The sequence below is a fragment of the Hemitrygon akajei genome, chromosome 19, assembly GCF_048418815.1.
Source record: "Hemitrygon akajei chromosome 19, sHemAka1.3, whole genome shotgun sequence".
Lineage (NCBI taxonomy): Eukaryota > Metazoa > Chordata > Chondrichthyes > Myliobatiformes > Dasyatidae > Hemitrygon > Hemitrygon akajei.
Window position 1 is genome coordinate 52,982,849 of NC_133142.1, and position 21,081 is coordinate 53,003,929.

General features: G+C 43.9%; 1 protein-coding gene across 3 annotated transcripts in view; it reads left to right on the top strand.

Annotated features, from left to right (window-relative positions):
• The window catches only part of srgap3 (SLIT-ROBO Rho GTPase activating protein 3), a 275,811-nt gene that overhangs the window by 218,154 nt on the left and 36,576 nt on the right, over positions 1-21,081 (top strand). For 2 of the 3 annotated variants that reach the window (XM_073072508.1, XM_073072507.1), the window contains exons 13-14: positions 5,062-5,122; positions 10,553-10,630. In XM_073072508.1, the coding sequence (XP_072928609.1) occupies positions 5,062-5,122; positions 10,553-10,630 (139 nt within the window). Of the gene's footprint in view, positions 1-814; positions 846-5,061; positions 5,123-10,552; positions 10,631-21,081 lie in introns of all 3 variants that reach the window. The other variant, XM_073072509.1, reaches the window with a different exon arrangement.

A 21,081-nucleotide genomic window follows, 5' to 3' on the forward strand; every position in this document is an offset into this window, starting at 1 on the left:
TCAAAGCCATTGAGCCCAGAAACGTGAGATTTGCCTTTTGGATCCGATCTCTCTCAATGCTGCCGTCACCTCTTTCTTTGCTTCCCTACACTGTAACCTCCCACTCGGCTGTGCAGAAGGTAGCTTTCTTGCAGTCAAGACCTTGTTCCTTTTCAATCTGTTCTCGAGATGAGTTGATGAGGTTTGCCGCCTGTCCTCAGCTGGCAGCCGAACTTCCCATTTGTTCAGGATCCACATTCTCACTAGTGGCACCATTCGTGACAGGGAATTAGATTACTGAGCTAGCGTGCTGGACGCAGAAACTGCAAGTCACTCTCTCCTATCTTCAACCTTCTTAAGATCTACTCAGCCAGGATCAACTAATCTAACACAGACAGACCGAAAACAAAACCAACCTGCTAATTTTGCTTTACTCATGAGTAATGAAATATCCTTTACATCGTTGTCAATCCTGAGATATGGACAAGATGGTATTCACTGATTCCTTTGTCACTTGGGAACGTCACTAGGCCCTTTGAACTGATGTGAAAGGTCAGTCAAGAATGTCAAGGGGCTGAAGTCACGGATAGGTCAAACAGTTTAAGAAGGTGTTTCCTTCAAGTAAGGGCAATTAGAATTGTTGACAATGCCACTGGTTTCCAAGGCCCGACAAGATAGCACCAGGAACACTGGAGGTGCCTGCAGCCACAGATCCAATAAGCTGCCACTGCATTCCAGCTTCTCCAACCTGTCCTGAGGCCTCTATGGGATTGTGAGGGACTTACCTTTACTCTTTGCTTCATCTTTGTTTTTTCTCTTGCTTTGCTGCTAACAGAGGACGAAGGAATGCCCGAGCGAGAATTCAGGTATACACGGGGAGATAGTTTCTGAGGCAAGGGAGCTGAATGCGATGGGGAGGGGTGGTTGCGGGGGGAGGAGGGGAGGACTCACGTCATTGCTTATCAGGACTGACTAACATGGTGCTGTTATGCCCCCGTGATGATTGGTGAAGTTCGGTCAGACCTAGCTTTTTCACACTGTGGAAGGCTCCTCACTGAGAGTGAAGGTTGCCCTGAAGACAATGTGGTGAGCAATTAAGGATGAAAGAAAACTGGGCACAAGAATACAATGGCGTTCTTGTTGACTTAAACTCTCGGGCTTGTCAGTGGTAAAAATAGCAGAAGTGGACGGCTGGAAGAAGGGCTGAGATGAGGTGAGGAATTCTTTGAAGGAACAACACACCATAAGCTCTGCTCTGAGTTGGCATGTCACACCAGCTTGAGGTTGTAGCTACAACCATTTTTGTTGGGCCTCGGTAAAGACAGTTCAGCAAAACCAGCAGGTTCTTTGTCTTAAAGGGAATGTAATTGCCTCAAATTGGGGTTAATGCAACACAGAATGGATCCTTCTAAATTCACACTTTAAAGGGTTCATTTTATAAAAAACCTTTTACTTCTATTTCTAAATATACAAATATAACTTGCATCATAGAAATAGTGTGTGGTTTGGGCAGAGTGTAGCAAAGGCGTAGGGGCTTCACTCCACTTGGGAAGCAACACTCCTGTACCCAATACAAATCCAATCCCTCTGGTGCCATGACCGAGGTGTGGTGTGGATGGTACTCTCTCTACCCACATTCTCTGCCACCAGGGCTCCAGGCACAATCACCACTTCTGTAAAAGGGACAGTTAAAGAAATTCTGCTGCAAAATTTAATTACAGTACAACACCTCTCTCCCCAACAATAGGTGTTGCACCCATTTCCTTCCCTCACAAAACATGTCGCACCAAATTCCCTCCCCTTGTTCCCTATTTGTGCATAACATGTCCCCACCACAACTACAGGATAGCGACCAGATAATCTACTTTTAATCTTTGGTTGGAAGATTAACATTGGCCAAAGCATCGGACATATTTTCCTCCTCCAAGGAAGGGCAGAGGGACATTGGTGATTCTCATGGCTATGCAGTGACCATTGATCTTCCTCCTCCAGGGCTGGTGAGTAATATGGGGATGTGAGTGTAAAGGTGCAGCATTTATGGAATTAGAACGCTATAGCAAAGACCATTTGGTCCTTTGAGATTGTGCTGGCATTTTGTGGAGCAAAGCTTCAACCTTTGCTCTCTCCCCATAGCCAAATGCTACTTGGATACCTCATTGTCCATAGTTATCTCTTAACATTAATCCTGCTCTTTCACTGTCCCTGCTGAAACCTTTGTGTCCACAAAGTTTATGCTTTCAAGCTGCCCGGTCTCATTAGTTATCATATTTCCTCACAGGATCAGCCAGGAATATCCCGGCTTCCACCCCCAGTTCAGCTTCTCATACTTGACATCCACAATCTGACCTGTTTCCAATCCGCTAAATCCTACCGCATTATTTAAGAAAAACAAACAGGACTTCTTCCGAGTGTCTTGGCCTCCGCTAAAAGCACCAATAGATAATCTGGTCAGTTATTAGACAAGGATTTTGCTGAGATTACTGAAAATCAGTATTTCTAGAATAACTACGCGCAAGTGAAGGCGGCTAAACACCAAGGTCTGGATCCTCCAAATTGCATAGCATACCAGAGGAAAATTCATCCACTGACCAAGGGGTTTTCAAATTATTTTTTGGGATGTGGGTATTTCAGCAAGGCCAGCATTTCTTGCTCATCTGTTTTGCCCTGTGTAGCGGGGTGCCTAAGTGGACAGGTGAGTAGGTGAGTCAACCATTCAGATGTTCACCACATTGGGTAAGTACCTTGCAGTGAATGGACAACCCTTCTTTCCACTCAGAAGGGGGTTAAACCATCGTGGAATTCCAGGCAAGATAATCACCGCCTTCCCCCTTTTCTCTAGCTGCAGTTTGATCCACTCTCCCTTTGGAGGCTGGGAATCAAAGTCTGCCCCGGCTAATCAGGAAGAATCGAGGGTTGTCTATCCAGGAGCAAATAATATCAGTCAATCTATTTAAACAAAGGGTGTGCTAGGCTGCCAATAAGAAAATGAGAGGAAGAGACAATTGTTTCGGCATCCCACAAGGCAGAGGCAGTTTAATAGAAATGAGAGCCTGACTTTTCTCAACTGCAAGCAGTATTGCCATTACCAATGGCAACAGACTGCAGAGATAAATGTGACCTGGGACATATGAAGGGTGACGGGACTGCGCGCTGAGTGACAGTACCAGACACAGTGTCCATTGGTTGTATCTACACGAATCGTATTATCTTCTATCCCCTTCAGCGACCGCCACACTGCTCAACACAGTGCACAGACAGAACTCATTAACTTCCTGCTGCACCATGGCAACACACACAAGGCTGAAGCTGAAATGTATTTAATTAAACAGATTCGTTTCATTCCTCGCCTTGCTATCTCCCTTGCTGAAATATCCAGGGGCTAATTAACATTCATTTGAACTTGCTTTTCATATCCTCCCAATTAGTACGCTCATTGTGAAAAGCGATCCAAAGCCATTTTATTGATTAAATATAAACAGAACTTTTTCCAAACAAACAAAAGTTTTAAAATTTCTATGTCAGACATTTAGCCAATACTGCAGTGAGATTGCATGGGGACACAGCCCTCCAGCCATGTTCTCTTCCACATGAACAGTGCACCTATACACACGCATACAAGCACACATCCACACATGCCAATGGTCTCACACACACACAGAGTTGTACAAAATGGCAAGCACATGCTTGTAGACACATAAACACGCACACATACTCACGTATAGACACACACTAAGACTGATGCTGAGACATGTACACCTGGAAAATCACAGACATGCATGAAGGTGCATACATACCCAGATGCCCACGCATACTTACTCTCACACACACACACACACACACACACACACACACACACACACACACACACACACACACACACACACACACACACACACACACACACACACACACACACACACACACACACATTTGAATGGTCCCCTTCAGTGCTCTATAGTTCTCAGTGTCCTGAGCAGCTATGATATCTTCCCCTACTCACCCCTCCTCAATGTCCCTCACAATTTTGATTGCCTTTACAAAGAATTGGTGGTGTTTCATAATGATGGCACCTTACCTGTGTGTGTATTTTCATTGTACAACAACAATCACAATAGTTTCATCGTGATTTGGAAACCCTTCAGTAAGAGGACGTGAAGTGCCCATTAATAAATGGCTGCACCTATTAGCCTTTCTGAAAGAAAAATACAATTCTGAGAAACACGGTTTCCAACGACTTCACAGGGCAGGAACTGTCCATCGGCGGAACAGCTCTGTGTGGGTGTTCATGCTATACATCCATCTATGGCCATGAGGTTTTATTTCTCCCTGCCATTTTCCTTGTCTTCCTCCGTTCCTTTACCTTTCTAGCTTCACCTTAAATGCAGCTAAGATGGACATACAATGTTAAGAGATGGCCTTTCTGTTACCAGCATCCTTCCTCAAACCCAAGCAGGACTGTTGACTGGAGTTTCCCCTGGTCTGGGGAGTGTGACAGTCTGCAGCTCCCAATGGGAAGTCACACTCAGCAGATGAGAGGAATGAATGAAAAGGATGACACATTGCTGAGGTAGAGTTGAGGGAAATTATTAGACCTGATCAGAGCGACTACGACATGTTTATGGCCCCAGTAACATCAAACCAGAAGGAGTCTGTGTCTGGAGGCTGAGGCAGTCTTACTGAGATCCAAACCTTCTGAACCAATGATAAAACTGCGTGATGGCAGCTCTCAGACAAACCTTGCTGACAGTGATTCGCCGAAAAAGATCCATCGTGAGGGGTTTGTACATTCTCTCCGAGACTGCATGGGTTTCCTCCGGATGCTCCGGTTTCCTCCCACGGTCCAAAGACGTACGGGTTAGAAGGTTAGTTGGCCACACGTGTAACTGGGTAGCACTGTCATTGGGCCAGGTGGGCCTGTTACCATGCTGTATCTCTAATTTAAAAAAAAGGAAGAACTAGATAAAATAAAGAATGAGTTCACTAGAAAGGCTTTGCTCTCTCCTGTTCTTTGCTGTGTCTTCAGCTAATACCCTTCTTCTGTCTGTCTGTGATCTTGCTACAAGTACCCCTTTTCTTTTTAAGGATTCCGGACAAGCCATCCCACTTGTGGTGGAGAGCTGCATTCGATTTATCAACCTTTATGGTAATTTATTCATAATTTAATACTTTTCTACTATTGTTATGATCACAATTGTCTAAGGCTCAGAGACTAATCCCACAATATGGTCCATGCCATCTCCTCAAAGCTACCATTGGGCAGGAGGGATAGAAACTTAATGTCCCACACTGCCTTATTCAGGAACACACACAAAATGCTGGAGGAACTCAGCAGGCCAGGCATCATCTATGGAAAAGACGTTCAGTCAACTTTCTGGCCAAAACCCTTCAGCAGGACTGGAGAAGAAAAGGCTCCATCCGCCAGAGAAAGCGGAATCTCCTGGTGGCCGCTCATTTTAGTTCCACTTCCCATTCCCATTTCAATACGCCCATCCATGGCCTCCTCCGCTGTCATGATGAGGCTACTTAGGTTGGAGGAACAACACCTTGTATTCCGTCTGGGAGCCTCCAACTTGATGGCATGAACATTGATATCTCAAACTTGTGGTAATGCTCCCCCACCTTCTGCATTCCCCATCCCCTTTTCCCTCTCTCACCTTATCTCCTTGCCTGCCCATTGCTTTCCTCTGGTGCTCCTCCCCACTTTTCTTTCTTCCATGGCCTTCTGTCCTCTCCTATCAATCCCCCGTCTCCAGCCCTGTATCTCTCTCACCAATCAACTTCCCAGCTCTTTACTTCATTCCTCCCTCTTGTGCTTCTCTCTCTCCTCTCCCCCCACCTTTTAAATCTACTCCTCAGCTTTTTTTTCTCCAGTCCTGCCAAAGTGTCTCGACCTGAAACGTTGACTGTACTTTTTTTCATAGATGCTGCCTGGCCTGCTGAGTTCCTCCAGTATTCTGTGTGTGTCGCTTGGATTCGCAGTGTCTGCAGATTTTCTCTTGTTTGTGATCTTATTCAGGAACCGCTGCTTCCTTTCAACCATTGTGTTCTTGGACCTATCTGCACAACCTTAATCACTGTCTCAGTACAACAACACAATGACCACTTTACACCACAGTTGACTTATTTCCCTTGGTTATGACGATGCCCTTTCTTGTAACATTGTGTATAATTTACACTTAATTTATGTTTCTCTTGTGAGTGCTGTTTATCTGATGCTAAGTGCCTGTGATATTGCAGTAAGTCCTTTATTGCACCTGTGCACACATCATAATTCTGTCTCCTTTACAATACCATTGGAGAGAGATAGGAACAGACAAGTTAGAAAATTGTTTAATTGGAGGAAGGGGAATATTGAACCTGTCAGGCAGGAAATTGGAAGCTTAGATTGGGAACAGATGTTCTCAGGGAAAAGTATGGAAGAAATGTTGCAAATGTTCAGGGATATTTGTGTGGAGTTCTGCATAGGTATGTCCCAATGAGACAGGGAAGTTATGGTAGGGTACAGGAACCATGGTGTACAAAGGCTGTAATAAATCTAGTCAAGAAGAAAAGAAAAGCTTACAAAAGGTTCAGAGAGCTAGGTAATGTTAGAGATCTAGAAGATTATAAGGCTAACAGGAAGGAGCTTAAGAAGGAAATTAGGAGAGCCAGAAGGGGCCACGAGAAGGCCTCGGCGGACAGGATTAAGGAAAACCCCAAGGAATTCTACAAGCATGTGAAGAGCAAGAGGATAAGATGTGAAAGAATAGGACCTATCAAGTGTGACAGTGGGAAAGTGTGTATGGAACCGGAGGATATAGCAGAGGTACTTAATGAATACTTTACTTCAGTATCCACTATGGAAAAGGATCTTGGTGATTGTAGTGATGACTTGCAGCAGACTGAAAAGCTTGAGAATGTAGATATTAAGAAAGAGGATGTGCTGGAGCTTTTGGAAAGCATCAAGTTGGATAATTCACCGAGTCCGGATGAGATGTACCCCAGGCTACTGCAAGAGGCGAGGGAGGAGATTGCTGAGCATCTGGCGATGATCTTTGCATCATCAATGGGGACGGGAGAGGTTCCAGAGGATTGAAGGGTTGCGGATGTTGTTCCTTTATTCAAGAAAGGGAGTAGAGATAGCCCAGGAAATTAGAGACCAGTGAGTCTTACTTCAGTGGTTGGTAAGTTGATGGAGAAGATCCTGAGAGGCAGGATTTATAAACATTTGGAGAGGTGTAATATGATTAGGAATAGTCAGCATGGCTTTGTAAAGGGCAGGTCCTGACTTACGAGCCTGATTGGATTTTTTGAGGATGTGACTAAACACATCGATGAAGGAAGAACAGTAGATGTAGTGTATATGGATTTCAGCAAGGCATTTGATAAGGTACCCCATGCAAGACATTGAGAAAGTAAGGAGGCATGGGATCCAAGGGGACATTGCTTTGTAGATCCAGAACTGGCTTGCCCACAGAAGGCAAAGAGTGGTTGTAGACGGGTCATATTCTGCATGGAGGTTGGTGACCAGTGCTGTGCCACAGGGATCTGTTCTGGGACCCTTACTCTTTGTGATTTTTATAAATGACCTGGATGAGGAAGTGGAGGGATGGATTAGTAAGTTTGCTGATAACACAAAGGTTGGAGGTGTTGTGGACAGTGTGGAGGGCTGTCAGAGGTTACAGTGGGACATTGATAGGATGCAAAACTGGGTTGAGAAGTGGCAGATGGAGTTCAACCCAGATAAATGTGAAGTGGTTCATTTTGGTAGGTCAAATATGATGGCAGAATATAGTATTAATGGTAAGACTCTTGGCAGTGTGGAGGATCGGAGGGATCTTGGGGTCCGAGTCCATAGGACACTCAAAGCAGCTGCACAGGTTGACTCTGTGGTTAAGAAGGCGTACGGTGTATTGGCCTTCGTCAATCATGGAATTGAATTTAGGAGCTGAGAGGTAATGTTGCAGCTATATAGGACCCTGGTCAGACCCCACTTGGAGTACTGTGCTCAGTTCTGGTCACCTCACTACAGGAAAGATGTGGAAGCCATAGAAAGGGTGCAGTGGAGATTTACAAGGGTGTTGCCTGGATTGGGGAGCATGCTTTATGAGAATAGGTTGAGTGAACTCGGCCTTTTCTCCTTGGAGCGATGGAGGATGAGAGGTGACCTAATAGAGGTGTATAAGATGATGAGAGGCATTGATTGTGTGGATAGTCAGAGGCTTTTTCCCAGCGCTGAAATGGTTGCCACAAATGGACACATGTTTAAGGTGCTGGGGAGTAGGTACCGAGGAGATGTCAGGGGTAAGTTTTTTACGCAGGGAGTGGTGAGTGCGTGGAATGGGCTGCTGGCAACAGTGGTGGAGACAGATACGATAGGGTCTTTTAAGAGACTTTTGGATAGGTACATGGAGCTTAGAAAAATAGAGGGCTATGGGTAAGCGGAGTAATTTCTAAGGTAAGGACATGTTCGGCACAACTTTGTGGGCCGAAGGGCCTGTATTGTGCTGTAGGGTTTCTATGTTTCTATGTACTGGTGCATATGACAATAAACTCACCTTTGACTTTGAAAGGACACCATTTACTTTTCAATCCTGAAGATTTATTGCTACTTCTGCTTTCTTAGTTGTCTTAATCCACAAAACATGCCAATACACTTTACCACTACCATTATCCTAACTCCTGCAGAAGTTTATCAAGCGCCTACTGACAGTCTAAGTTTATTACATTCATTTGCTCTTCCTTGCTGATCTTGTTAATTATGCCTGGAACAATTATAGTAGATTTGACAAATAACATTTTTCTTTCAAAAACTTGGACTATTTTAATTTTTCCGTGCACAGTCACCATATCCCCAGTAGTTGGTCCTTGTACTAGAAACGCCTGTGTTATGGGGGGTGGGGGGATTGCTATTAGGGGCTTTGCAATCGTAGAAGACCTTGCGAGTCACAATTTCCCATAATGCAAAGCATAAACTGTGCATGTGTCAAGAAACACAAGCCGAAAAGAAATGTGTAAATGAAAGCAAGTTTTATTTTGTAGCTCAAATTTTTGTACAGTGATTTGTGAATTCTGTAAGGACAGGCTTCCATAGCCTGAGAAGAATATTGCACAGCTCACCTATACTGACTTCAAGCTAACTGGGCTACAGACCCACAAAGTTCAGAATAAAATAAAGAGAGATGACCAATGTGCAAAAGAAGACGAATTGTGCAAATAATTAAAAAAAAAATTGAGAACATGAGCTGTAGATTCTATAGGTTGTGGAGCAATTCAGAGTTGAGGTGAGTGAAGTTATCCATGTTGGTTCAGGAGCCTGATGATTGAAGGGTAATAACTGTTCCTGAACCTGATGGTGTGGGACCTAAGGCTCCTGTATCTCCTGCCCAATGGTAGTAGTGAGAAAAGAGCATGGGCTTGGATGGTGGGGGTTCCTCCATTATAGTCTCTGCAATCTTCAGCTCCAGCGTTATGACTGTTGCTTCCAATCCATATTCTAGGATTTAGAAAAAGATCAGGCAAATCAGCACAGCTACTTTTATAACTGTCGGACCCTGGGGCCTGTTACTTTTTTGTACAAATTAATTTTTACAAACATTAATTAATTTAAGCTTCATGCCCTCAGTAGATCCCCACAACTCCCAACTTGTTCTTTGAATCTTTTATGTAATGCAAAATGGAAGAGTTTACGAAAAGTGGATATGTGTCCCTCATATATGGAGACGAGCAAAATTATAATAGGGCATAAATATGTCAGTTGTATAAATATTTTGTATTTGTACGATATTTGGCAGCACAATGTTACAGCTAGTTGAGCCCAATCCTCGGGTACCAAGAGGCAGTAGCTCTACGAGCTATGCAGTTATGGAGTTTACTCATTCTCCGTGTGACTGAGTGCGTTTCTATAAGACCATAAGACATGGGGGCAGAATTAGCCCATTCAGCACATCAAGTCTGCTCCACCATTCCATCATGGCTGATTTATCACCCCCCTCAATCCCACTCTCCTACCTTCTCCACTTAACCTTTGATGCCCTTATTAATCAAGGCTCTATTAACATCCTCTTTAAATATACCCAGTGACCTCAGGTGCACCACCCTCTGGCTAAAGAACTTCCTCATCTCTATTCTAAAGGGATGGCCTTGTATTCTGAGGATATGCTGTCTTGTCCTATACTCCGCTGCTACTGGAAGTATCCTCTCCATGTCCACTCTATCTAGGCCTTTCAATATTTGATAGTTTTCAATGAGATTCCCCCCTCATTCTTCTAAACTCCAGCAAGTGTAGGCCCAGAGCCATCAAATGCTCCTTAAACATTAACCTCTCATTTCCAGGATAATTTCCACACCAGTTCTTTGGTTTCTCAAAGATGGGTGGGTTGGTGAGTTAATTGGATACTGTGAATTATCCCTAGAGCTGAAAGGTGGTAGAATAGATGGAAATGTGGGAGATTAGGTTACAGGGAAAATTAGCTTGGATTGTTGGTAAAAGTGTTGCTGTGCCTACTTGATGAAGTAGGGCCACTGGGTTACCGACAGCATCCTGTTGTGTCTGTTTTGGATTTCTGAATCAAAATATCCATTCTGTTTCCAGGTTTACAGCAACAAGGCATCTTCCGAGTTCCTGGCTCTCAGAGTGAAGTGAATGACATCAAGAATGCTTTTGAGAGAGGTTAGTTTCAGAATGTTAAAGCTTTCTGTACATCTCCATATACCATTGATTCTAAACTGTGGCATTCAAATGAACATGCAGAGAAAATGTGCAAGTGATCTTTGGGCAAGAGTTGATCAGCTTGAAGTTATGGAATCATACAGCACAGAAACTGGCCCAAGCCCGCTTGACCCATATAAACCTTTCCGATCCACGTAGCTGTCCAAATTGATCCATATCCCTATAAACCTGTCCAACTCACATACCTGTTCAGAAGTATTTTAAATATCATTATTATGTCTGCCTCACCACTTCCTCTGGCAGCTCATTCCACATAGATACCAGCTTTTGTTTTAAGAAGTTTCTCCTCAAGTTCCTATTAAACCTTTCCCCTCTCACCTTAAACGTAATGCTTTCAAGTACTTTGAGGTTTAAATGCTTTTTTATAATAAATACAAGCTGGTATTTATGTATCTGGGAGCCTGGGGTGGAGCAGACAAGATTCTGTACATTGACCAGTCAAAGGTTATGAGGAGCAGACAGACAATTGCATCTAAGGCTTAGATCCAATCAGCTCCGCTCTTATTGAATGGCAAAGCAAGTTCGGGCATCCTACTTCCAAACAGTAGAAGATTCGCAGATGCTGGAAATCCGGGCAGCACACACAAAATGCTGGAGGAACTCAGCGGGTCAGGCAGCATCCGTGGAGAAAAGTACAGTCGACGTTTCAGGCTGAAACCCTTCAGCAGGACTGGAAAAGGAAAGCTGAGGAGTAGATTTAAAAGGTGGGGGGAGGGGAGAGAGAAAAATCAAAGTGATGGGTGAAACCTAGAGAGGGAGGGAGGGAGGAAGTAAATAGCTCGGAAGTTGATTGGTGAAAGAGACAGAAGGCCATGGAGGAAAGTAAAAAAGGGAGGAAGGAGTACCAGAGGGAGGCGATGGACAGGCAAGGAGATAAGGTGAGGGAGTGAAAGGGGGATGGGAAATGGTGAAGTGGGGTGTGGTCATTACTGGAAGTTTGAGAAATCGATGTTCATGCCATCAGGTTGGAGACTACCCAAACGGAATATAAGGTGTTGTTTCTCCAACCTAAGTGTGGCCCTATCGTGACAGTGGAGGAGGCCATGGATGGACATACCGGAATGGGAATGGGAAGGGGAATTAAAATGGGCAGCCACTGAGAGATCCCACTTGTTCTGGTGGACGGAGCATAGATGCTCGGCAAAATGGTCTCCTAATCTATATCGGGTCTCACTGATGTGCAGGAGGCCACACCGGGAGCACCAGACACAGTATATGACCTCAACAGACTTACAGGGTTGCCTCACCTGGAAGGACTGTTTAGGGCCCTGAATGGTAGTAGGGAGGGGGTGTAGGGGCAGGTGTAGCAGTTGTTCTGCTTGCAAGGGTAAGTGCCAGGAGGGAGATCAGTGAGGAGAGACAAATGGACAGGGAGCGATCTCTGTGGAAAGCAGAAAGTGGAAAGAGAGGGAAAGACGTGCTTGGTGGTGGAATCCCGTTGGAGGTAGCAGAAGTTTTGGAGAATTATGTGCTCGTCACTGAGTATGGTGGGTGGTAGGTGAGGACAAGCAGATACCTATCCCTGGAAAGGTGTCGGGAAGATGGGGTAAGAGCAGACGTTTGTGAAATGGAAGAAATGCGGTTGAGGGTAGTGTTGATGGTGGAGGAAGGGAAGCCCCTTTCTTTGAAAAAGGAGGACATCTCCTTCATTCTAGAATGAAACACCTCATCCTGGGAGCAGATGTGGCAGAGACAGAGGAATTGAGAGAAGGGGATGGCGTTTTTACAAGCAGCAGAGTGAGAAGATGTATGGTCCAGATAGCTGTGAAAGTCAGTGGGGTTTATAATAGACATCAGTAGATAATGTGTCCCCAGAGACAGAGACAGAGAGATCAAGAAAGGGGAGGGAGGTGTTGGAAATCAACCAGCTAATTTGAGGGCAGGGTGGAAGTTGGAGGCAAAGTGGATGAAGTTGATGAGTTCAGCTCGGGTGCAGGAAGCAGCACCAATACAGTCCTACTTCCTAAGTTTTTATTCTCAAGATGTGTCATTTTCCAGCTTGTAAGAATAACCAGTATAATTGGATTAGTATCATTGCTGGTGTTCAGTATAGGTGATTGAACTCTCCTACATTTGATGTTCTATCTAGATCAGTGGTTCCCAAAGTAGGCAATATCTCCCTCTGGGGGCAGTGGAGGTTTCTAAGGGGGTGGTGGGGGAGCGCTTGGTAGCAAGGGGAACAGCTGAGGGATTACAGGCTTTATTAAAGAAATAAATTACTTACGATAAGCATTTGATCCTTGTACCTCATAACTGATTACAATGATCACGTAATCACCTCGTCTTGCTAACCCATTGTTCTCTTAGACTTTGCTTGAAGTGTATTATAGTTGTTGAAAAGCGATGTGAAACTTCTGTATTTGTCACATCGTGAGAAATCTGCACTGAAGAATTTGTAACTTCCCATGCATTATTGCCGTTCTCTACTGTAGTACATTGCTAGCTAGTATCACACCATGACACAATTCCTATGAATTAGGTTGTGTCTTTCAATAAAATAAAGTTCACAACCTGCCCCTTTGAATGGTCATGACCTCACTTCTCCAGCCCACAGCCCAACCAAGATATCGCTGCCCCAGTTTATGTACCTTCAGACAGAGTCAGCACTTGCCTGAGCTATGATATCATAACTTTCCCCTTTATTGATCACAGCGCTTGAGTTTGGACTTAAACAAAAGCGATGACTGTGGTCGTTAATCCATAATGAAAATGTAGAAGCAGGCCAAACGAAAAAGTAGTACAGACAGTATAGTGTGGAGTATCTGAAATATGGATTTATACTAGCATCAAGCAATCAACTGCAGCCAATTTGTCTGTTGTGTGAAAAAGCATTTTTCAAATGAGACAATGAGACCATCCAGGCTCCTTGAGCATTTGAAGAGATTACACTCTGAAAAAGCAAACAAGATCTTGGCTTATTTTCAGTCAATTTGTGAAAACTTTCAGAAAGGGAAAGCACTTCAAAACATGTTTGCCAGCACTTCACAACAAAACAGTGATGGCTTGCATGCTTCATACTGTAGCGATGTACTACATACACGTAATAGTAATGCGTGGAATCAGAAGATATCTGCTGAATCTGGAATTGGGTTTCTGCTTGGTCAAACCACACGCGTGGTCGCAGCATCCAGAAAGTCGGCAGTTTTAGCGAAACTGTGTGAACAGATGAAGAGTCGGTCATCTTTGGTCCAAATCCCGTTTGGACCATCGGGGTCACCAATGTAGCGATGTACTACACACAGAGCTAGAAACAACGACACACAGTCGGTAAGTTGTTTCGAGACTAGTTTATTCAAACTTCGCAGCGCTGGCTTTTTAATCCCTAGTTCCCGCCCTTTCCGGGCGGAAATAACATCAGAGGTGCATTACCAAAGTCTCTCCCCGCGCGCTGGCTATTTGTGAGCCGGTTTGCCTGTGCAGAAAGTTGGTCGCCACAATACAACATTTCATTGCTCATTGCTAAAACCGGAAAGCATCATACAATGGAAGAAGAACTGATTCTGCCAGCAGTAAGGGAGGTTTTAAGTACGTGTCACCAGACAAGTAAGCATGTGTCACAAGACCAAATAATTAAAGTGATTCTACTCAAGGACAACACTGTTCAAAGAATAATTGATAAAATATCTGAGACTATGAAAGACACATTGTGTGACACACTTAGAACAAAATTTGCTTTGCAGTTGAATCAGTCAAATTTGCAAGGCAACAAATCTTTGTTTCTTGGTTACGTACACTCTTAAAAGATGAAAGCATGGTTCAAGATTTGTTATTTGCAAGAGGACGAGAAACAGACACAAAGGGGGAGTCAATATTTTATGCTGTTGAGCAGTTTTTCAAAGAGAAGGACATTTTGCTCACCAACATTCTTGCTTGTGCAACAGATAGGGCACCATCAACGACAGGATGACATCGTGGGGTTAATACTTTCTGGATAAAAGCTGTACCAAACATATTTACCATTCACTGTGTTATTCACAGCCAACATCTTACCTCAAACTGATCGGCTGCACAAATCACTAAATACTGTTATCACAGCAGTAAATAAAATCAAGTCCCATGCTCTCAATTCCTGACTATTTTGGGAGCTTTGTACTGAGAATGATGAACAGTTTGAATGAATCAAAATCAGGTTTATTATCACCGGCATGTGATATGAAATTTGTTAACTTAGCAGCAGCAGCAGTTCAATGCAATACATAATATAGAGAAGAAAAAATAAATAAATCAGTCAATCAATTATAGTAAATGTATATTGAGTAGATTAAATATCATGCAAAAAACAGAAATACTGTACATTAAAAAAGTGAGGTAGTGTTCAAGGGTTCAATGTCCATTTAGGAATCGGATAGCAGAGGGGAAGAAGCTGTTCCTGAATCACTGAGTGTGTGCCTTCAGGCTTCTGTACCTCCTGCCTGATGGTAACAGTGAGAAAAGGGCATGCCCTGGGTGCTAGAGGTTTTTAATAATGGATGCTGCCTTTCTGAGACACCACTCCCTGAAGGTGTCCTGGGTACTTTGTAGGCTAGTACCCAAGATGGAGCTGACTAGATTTACAACCTTCTGCAGCTTCTTTTGGTCCTGTGCAGTAGCTTGCTGTTGCACACAGAAGTCATATGGCTCTCAAAATAAAACTACTTGAGACACTTTTATGTCCTTTATGAAACTGTGATAAAATTTTTGAAGACTCAAATACTTCATTCAGTCATCAACTCAAGAATATTAGGCATCATATTGCTTATTTGTCAGAGTTATTCACAAGGTTTAATGAAATCAATCTTCAATTGCAAGGTGGTAATCTGAATCTATCAAAGTCAAATCAGCTGAGTCTAAGTTTCTGTCCAAGTTAACCCTACTTCAGTGCAACATTGGCCATTGTGACCTTTGCTAATTTCTCAGCCTCAGAAATACCAGATGATGATCTTCAAGTATACTGTGCCCACCTGAGTGAGCTGCATAGAGACATGTCAGAGAGATTTCAGAACCTTCTCTCCATCCAAATCCAGACTGGATAATAAATTGATTCCTGAACACTTGAGATAAGGAATTACCAAAAAGAAAATCATAGAAGAACAGATCTTTCTACAAAATGACTTTGAGCTGAAGATAAGGTTCAAAAAATCATATCAAGACTTTTGTTTGCAGAGATAAATATCTGAACACGACTGTGCACTGTGGAAAAAGGTCAAGATATTCTTTATTGCCTTTCCAACATCATATTTAATAGAGTGCAGTTTCAGTGCGGTCACCCAATTTCTTTCAAAGCAACAAAACAGATGGCAAATTACTGAATGTGGGGATCTGAGACTCCTTCTGAATGACACTGAGCCTGATGTCGAGAAGCTGATATCACTGCACCAGCAATGTGAAACAGCAATGAAGTGGTGAACACTCAGACTTCCAATGTACACTCTAACATTGTTGGTGAAAATTGTTTTTACTGTATTTTGTAGCTTTAAATAGATTTAAATAATTTTTGCAATTATATATCACTGCTTTGAATCTGCAGTTCTATTTTCTTTCCATTGTGCATGATAACGCAAATTTCTTCATAGTTTTTATGTAATGGCCGTAAAGGGAGAGGGAACCACTGGGGCTGTGGTCTGGGAGCCAAGGGGGTGGTAACCGAAAAAGTATGGGAATGACTGACCTGAAGTACCGTACAAAGTAGCTAGTTTATTCTGTCATACCCAGAGCAGATTGGGGGCGTAGATCTGCATTTATTGTCCTGTTTTTCCCCTTTCTTGAGGGGAGCTTTTGCCTGGTCTGTAGGTACAAAGACAGCTTTTCCTGAATGATCACATGACCACAGTCAATTACATAATCATTTGCAACATGAGTAATCTGTGGCTGAGTCAGACCACGAGGAGTGAGAGTTAGCAGTTACCTGTGGCGGTATTGCACTGAGCTACATAATGGCTCAGGTATGACAGTCCACATTGGACTCAGTAACAGCTCAAGTGTGGTCTTGTGTTACTGTGGACCAGGCCCAATTATAGCTTCAGATACCAAAACCACATATTGGTTCACCTGGAGCTTTGGGTTATTGTGGTTGTAGTGACAACACAGGTCTGGTTTCAGCTTGCCTTGGGCATGGTGCAATTCCACTGGGGCTCAGCCTGGCTGGTTTCCAGTAGCAGTTTATAAAGATAAAGACTTTTTATATAAAGGTTAGCTTTATTTGTCACAGGTACATTGAAACATACAGTGAAGTGTGCCGCTTGTGTCGGGGATGTGCTGGGGGCAGCCCATGCATTCCTGGAACGTGGGTGGAAACCTTTGTGGTCACAGGGAGAACGTGCAAACTCTCTAGAGACAGTGGTGGGAATTGAGCCCTGATCTCACAGCTCTGAGAACTGCTACACTACAGTACTGCTTCACATACTCTACTGTACCAGCCCATCTACACTACCAGCTTATCTGTGGATCATCGAGTGACCAAAAACATATGGAAATTCAGGGTCCGTTCCACAGCGTCACAACAGATAGAGCCCGCTCCAGATCTCTGGAGGACTCTCGGCTCCAGAGACCTGGGACCAATCCTGATTCTGGGTGCCGCCTGTGTGTGGAGTTAGTACATTTTCCCTGAGACGAACTGGTGTTCCAATTTCCTCCCACATCCCAATAACATGCAGGTTACTGGATGAAGGGTCTCAGCCTGAAAAGTTGACTGTTCATTTCCACGGATGCTGCCCGACCTGCTGAGTTCCTCCAGTGTGTTGTGTGTGTTACTGGATTATTTGGCTGCTTTGAATTTTCCTGAGTAGGTGATTAAAAGGTCGAATCTAGAGTAAATTGATGGGACAGATTGTGGAAAATCAGTTGGGAAATGCATTGCTCTGAGCTGCTACATGATAGGCCAAAATAGCCTGATTCTGTGACCCTTTCTCACTTACTCACCTTCCCCCTCACCTATCATCTACCAGCATGTACTCCTCCCCCACACCCCCCAAACTTTCTTAATCTGGTTTCTTCCCCCTTCTTTTCAAGTCCTGATGAAGGGTCTTGGTCCGAAACGTTGACTGGTTATTCCCCTCCATAGATACTGCCTGACCTGCTGACTTCCTCCAGCATTTGTGTGTGTGTGTTGCTATGAGATAATTGATGGTTTTCCCAATTTGTGTTGTTCTTCCCCTCTATCATTTGTTTTTGTAAGAGTTCCTTTAGTTTGACCTGAACACCAATAAGCTCAGTTTTAAACTCAAACTCCAACGAGGTCTTTTTGGATTCACAGGTTGGCCAGGCTGGGTCTTTAATCCTTGTAATGCAGAGGAACGAGGGCTGACCTTACAGAAGTGCCTAAAATTATGAGAGGCTGGATAAAGTGGAAGATAACAGTCTTTTCCCCAGGGTAGGGGAGTCCAAAACTGAGGGGCGTAGGTTTAGCGAGAGGGACCTCAGGGGCAACGTTTTCATGCAACATCTGATGGGTAGAGGGAATGATCTACCAGAATAAATGGTTGATGCAGGTACAATAGTATCATTTAAGGAGCACTTTGATAGGTACATGGAGGGACAAGGCTTAGAGGGCACTTGGAACTGGCTGGGTGGGCAGTGGTCAGCATACACTGGTTGGGCTGAAGGGCCTGTTTACCCACATGCTGCTCTATACAATTATAATCAAGTAATTCAGGAATAAGTTTAGATCTGTGATTTATTTCTAAGGTGCTTTAGTGTGCTGCACATTTGTGGATTTCTCTGTTAAGTTACGATAAAGTCAGTGTTTATTTTGCTCTCTCTGCCTCTGTCACTTTGATTCTAATCTGTGCACCAAATCCAAGTTCAAAGTATATCTATTGTCAGTATACAACTCTGAGATTCATCCTCTCCAGACATAATCAAGGTAGAGGTGGGAAGTGTATCAGGGTCCATGGTGTGCTGCTAAAAGACTGCAGAGAAAACTTGAAAGAGTACAGAGAAAGGTTACAAGGATGTTGCCAGAACACAAGGACCTGAGTTACAGTGTAAGGTTGAAAAGGTTGGGACTTTATTCCCTAGTGCAGGGGAATGAGAGCAGATTCGAAAGAGGTATCCAGAATTATGAGGTGTGTAGATTGGATAAATGCAAGCAGGCTTTTTCCTCTGAGGCTGGGTGAGAATAGGACAACAGGTCATGGGTTAAGGGTGAAAGGTAAAATGTTTAACGGGACCATGAAGGGAAACTTCTTCACTCAGAGGGTGGTGAGAGCCAGTGGAAGTGATGGATGCAGGTTTGATTCCAACATTTAAGAGAAGTTTGGATAGGTACATAGTTGGGAATGGTACAGAGGGTTATGGTCCAAGTGTAGGTCCATGTGAATAGTCAGATTAACAGTTCAGTATGTGTTGTCGTGCTCTATGAAACATCACCCTCCAGAACCATTTTTCCATGATCCGTCAGACTAGATGGGTCAAAGGGCCTGTTTCTGTGCCCTAACATTCAATGACTCTGAACGTAAATGGAGAGCTGACACCAACAGTTTTGAGGTAAAGCTTCTTGTATGGCTCATTACCTGACATGATGGGAAATGGCACACCTTAACAGAGTTTTAATGAGTGTTTGTTTTTTGTTGGCAAATTAGTTCTAGACAAATTATTCAATGACTCTCTCACCTCGAGTAACCCCTTGGGAGATTGAATGAGAAGTGAATTAGAACTTGCCCCACTGTGTGATCTCCTGTATCAACCCACACATACTCAAGAGGTCCATGGCCCATCTTCCTGCAGGCTGGGGCCATTAGTTTAGAGTCAAAGTCATAGAGAGATTATTGTTGTCACACGTACCAAGATGCAGTGAAAAACTTTGCTTGCATGCTGTCCCTACAGGTCAGTGCGTCGAGGTGGAACAAGGAAAAAGTAATAGCAGATCACAGTTACAGGGAAAGTGAAGTGCAAGCAGACAGTCATGTTCAAGGCCATGATGAGGCATATTGTGAGCTCAGAAGTCCATCTTATCGTACAAGAGATCCAATCAATAGTCTTATAAAACAAGATAAAGCTATCCTTGAATCTGATGACAATGCTTCCAGACGTTCGTCTCTTCTGTCCGATGGGAGAGTAGCGGGGAGAGAGAATGCCTGGGTTGGGAGGGGTATTTGACTATGTTGGCTCCTTTACTGTGACAGTGAGATATGTCGATAGAGTCCACAAAGGGGAGGATGCTTTCCATGATGTGCTGAGCTGTGCCCACAACCTTGCAGGTTTTTTGTGGTCACGTGCAGAGCCATTCCGAGCTGAGCTGTATCTGGATAGCACGCTCTTCGATAAGAATTGGTGAGGGTCAGTCAACAAGGACATGCTTAATGTTCTTGGGCCAGCAAGTCCAGGCCAATCACCAACCATGAATAAGGTTCTTTACTCTCAACACATGTGCATTAGGATCAGCAACAAACATAAGCAAACCTCACGTCACTGACAGGATCCTTTTCCTCAAAACCTGGAACTGCTTCATCCAGATTACACTTACTGATCCAGCTTCCCCATTCCACTGAGTTGTGGGCCGTAGACGTATTGCGGAGGGTGCTGGAGAGGGCAGCTATACCGCGTACAACGCTGCATGCAGAACTGGCAGAGAAGTGGCAGACGAAGTTCAACCCAGAAAATTGTCATACACTTTGGAAAGTTGAAGTTGGAGGCAGAATACAGGGTTAGTGAGCAGATCCTTAACAGTGTGGAGGAACCTATAGGGATTGTGGAGTCCTTGCCTATTGATCCCTCAGAGTTGTTGTGCAAGTTGATAGGGTTGATAAGAAAGTGTATGGTGTGCTGGCCTTCATTAGCAGGGGATTGAGTTCAAGTCATAAGGTATTGGTGCAATGCCATCACACCCTGGTTACACCACACCTGGAATATTGTATTGTTCCGGTTGCGTCATTATATGAATGGTGGAAGTTTAGAGAGGGTGCAGAGGAGACTTACCCCAGGATGATTCATGTCTTACAAGGATAGGTTGAGCATGATAGGGCTTTTCTCTTTGGAGCAAAGGAGGATGAGAGGTGACCTGATCGAGGTGTATAAGATGATAAGAGACATCGATTGAGTGGATAGCCAGAGACTTTCTCCCAAGGCGGAACTACAAGGGGGCACAGTTTTAAAATGGTTAGCAGAAAGAATAGGTGGGGGGGGGGGGCTGGAATTACAGAGGTAAGTTTTTTTTTACCCAGAGTAGGTTGTTCTGCCAGGAGGGGTGGTAGAGGCAGATACTTAGGGACATTTAAAAAACTCTTAAATAGGCACATGGATGATAGAAAAATGGAGGGTTATTTAGGAGGGAAGGGTTAGATTGACCTTAGAATAGGTTAAAAGGCCAGCACAACATTGTGGGCCAAAGGGCCTGTACTGCGCTGTTGTTGTCTATATTCTATTATTGGAGGAACTTAGCAATTTGAGCAGCATCTGTGGGGGAGAAGGAGCTG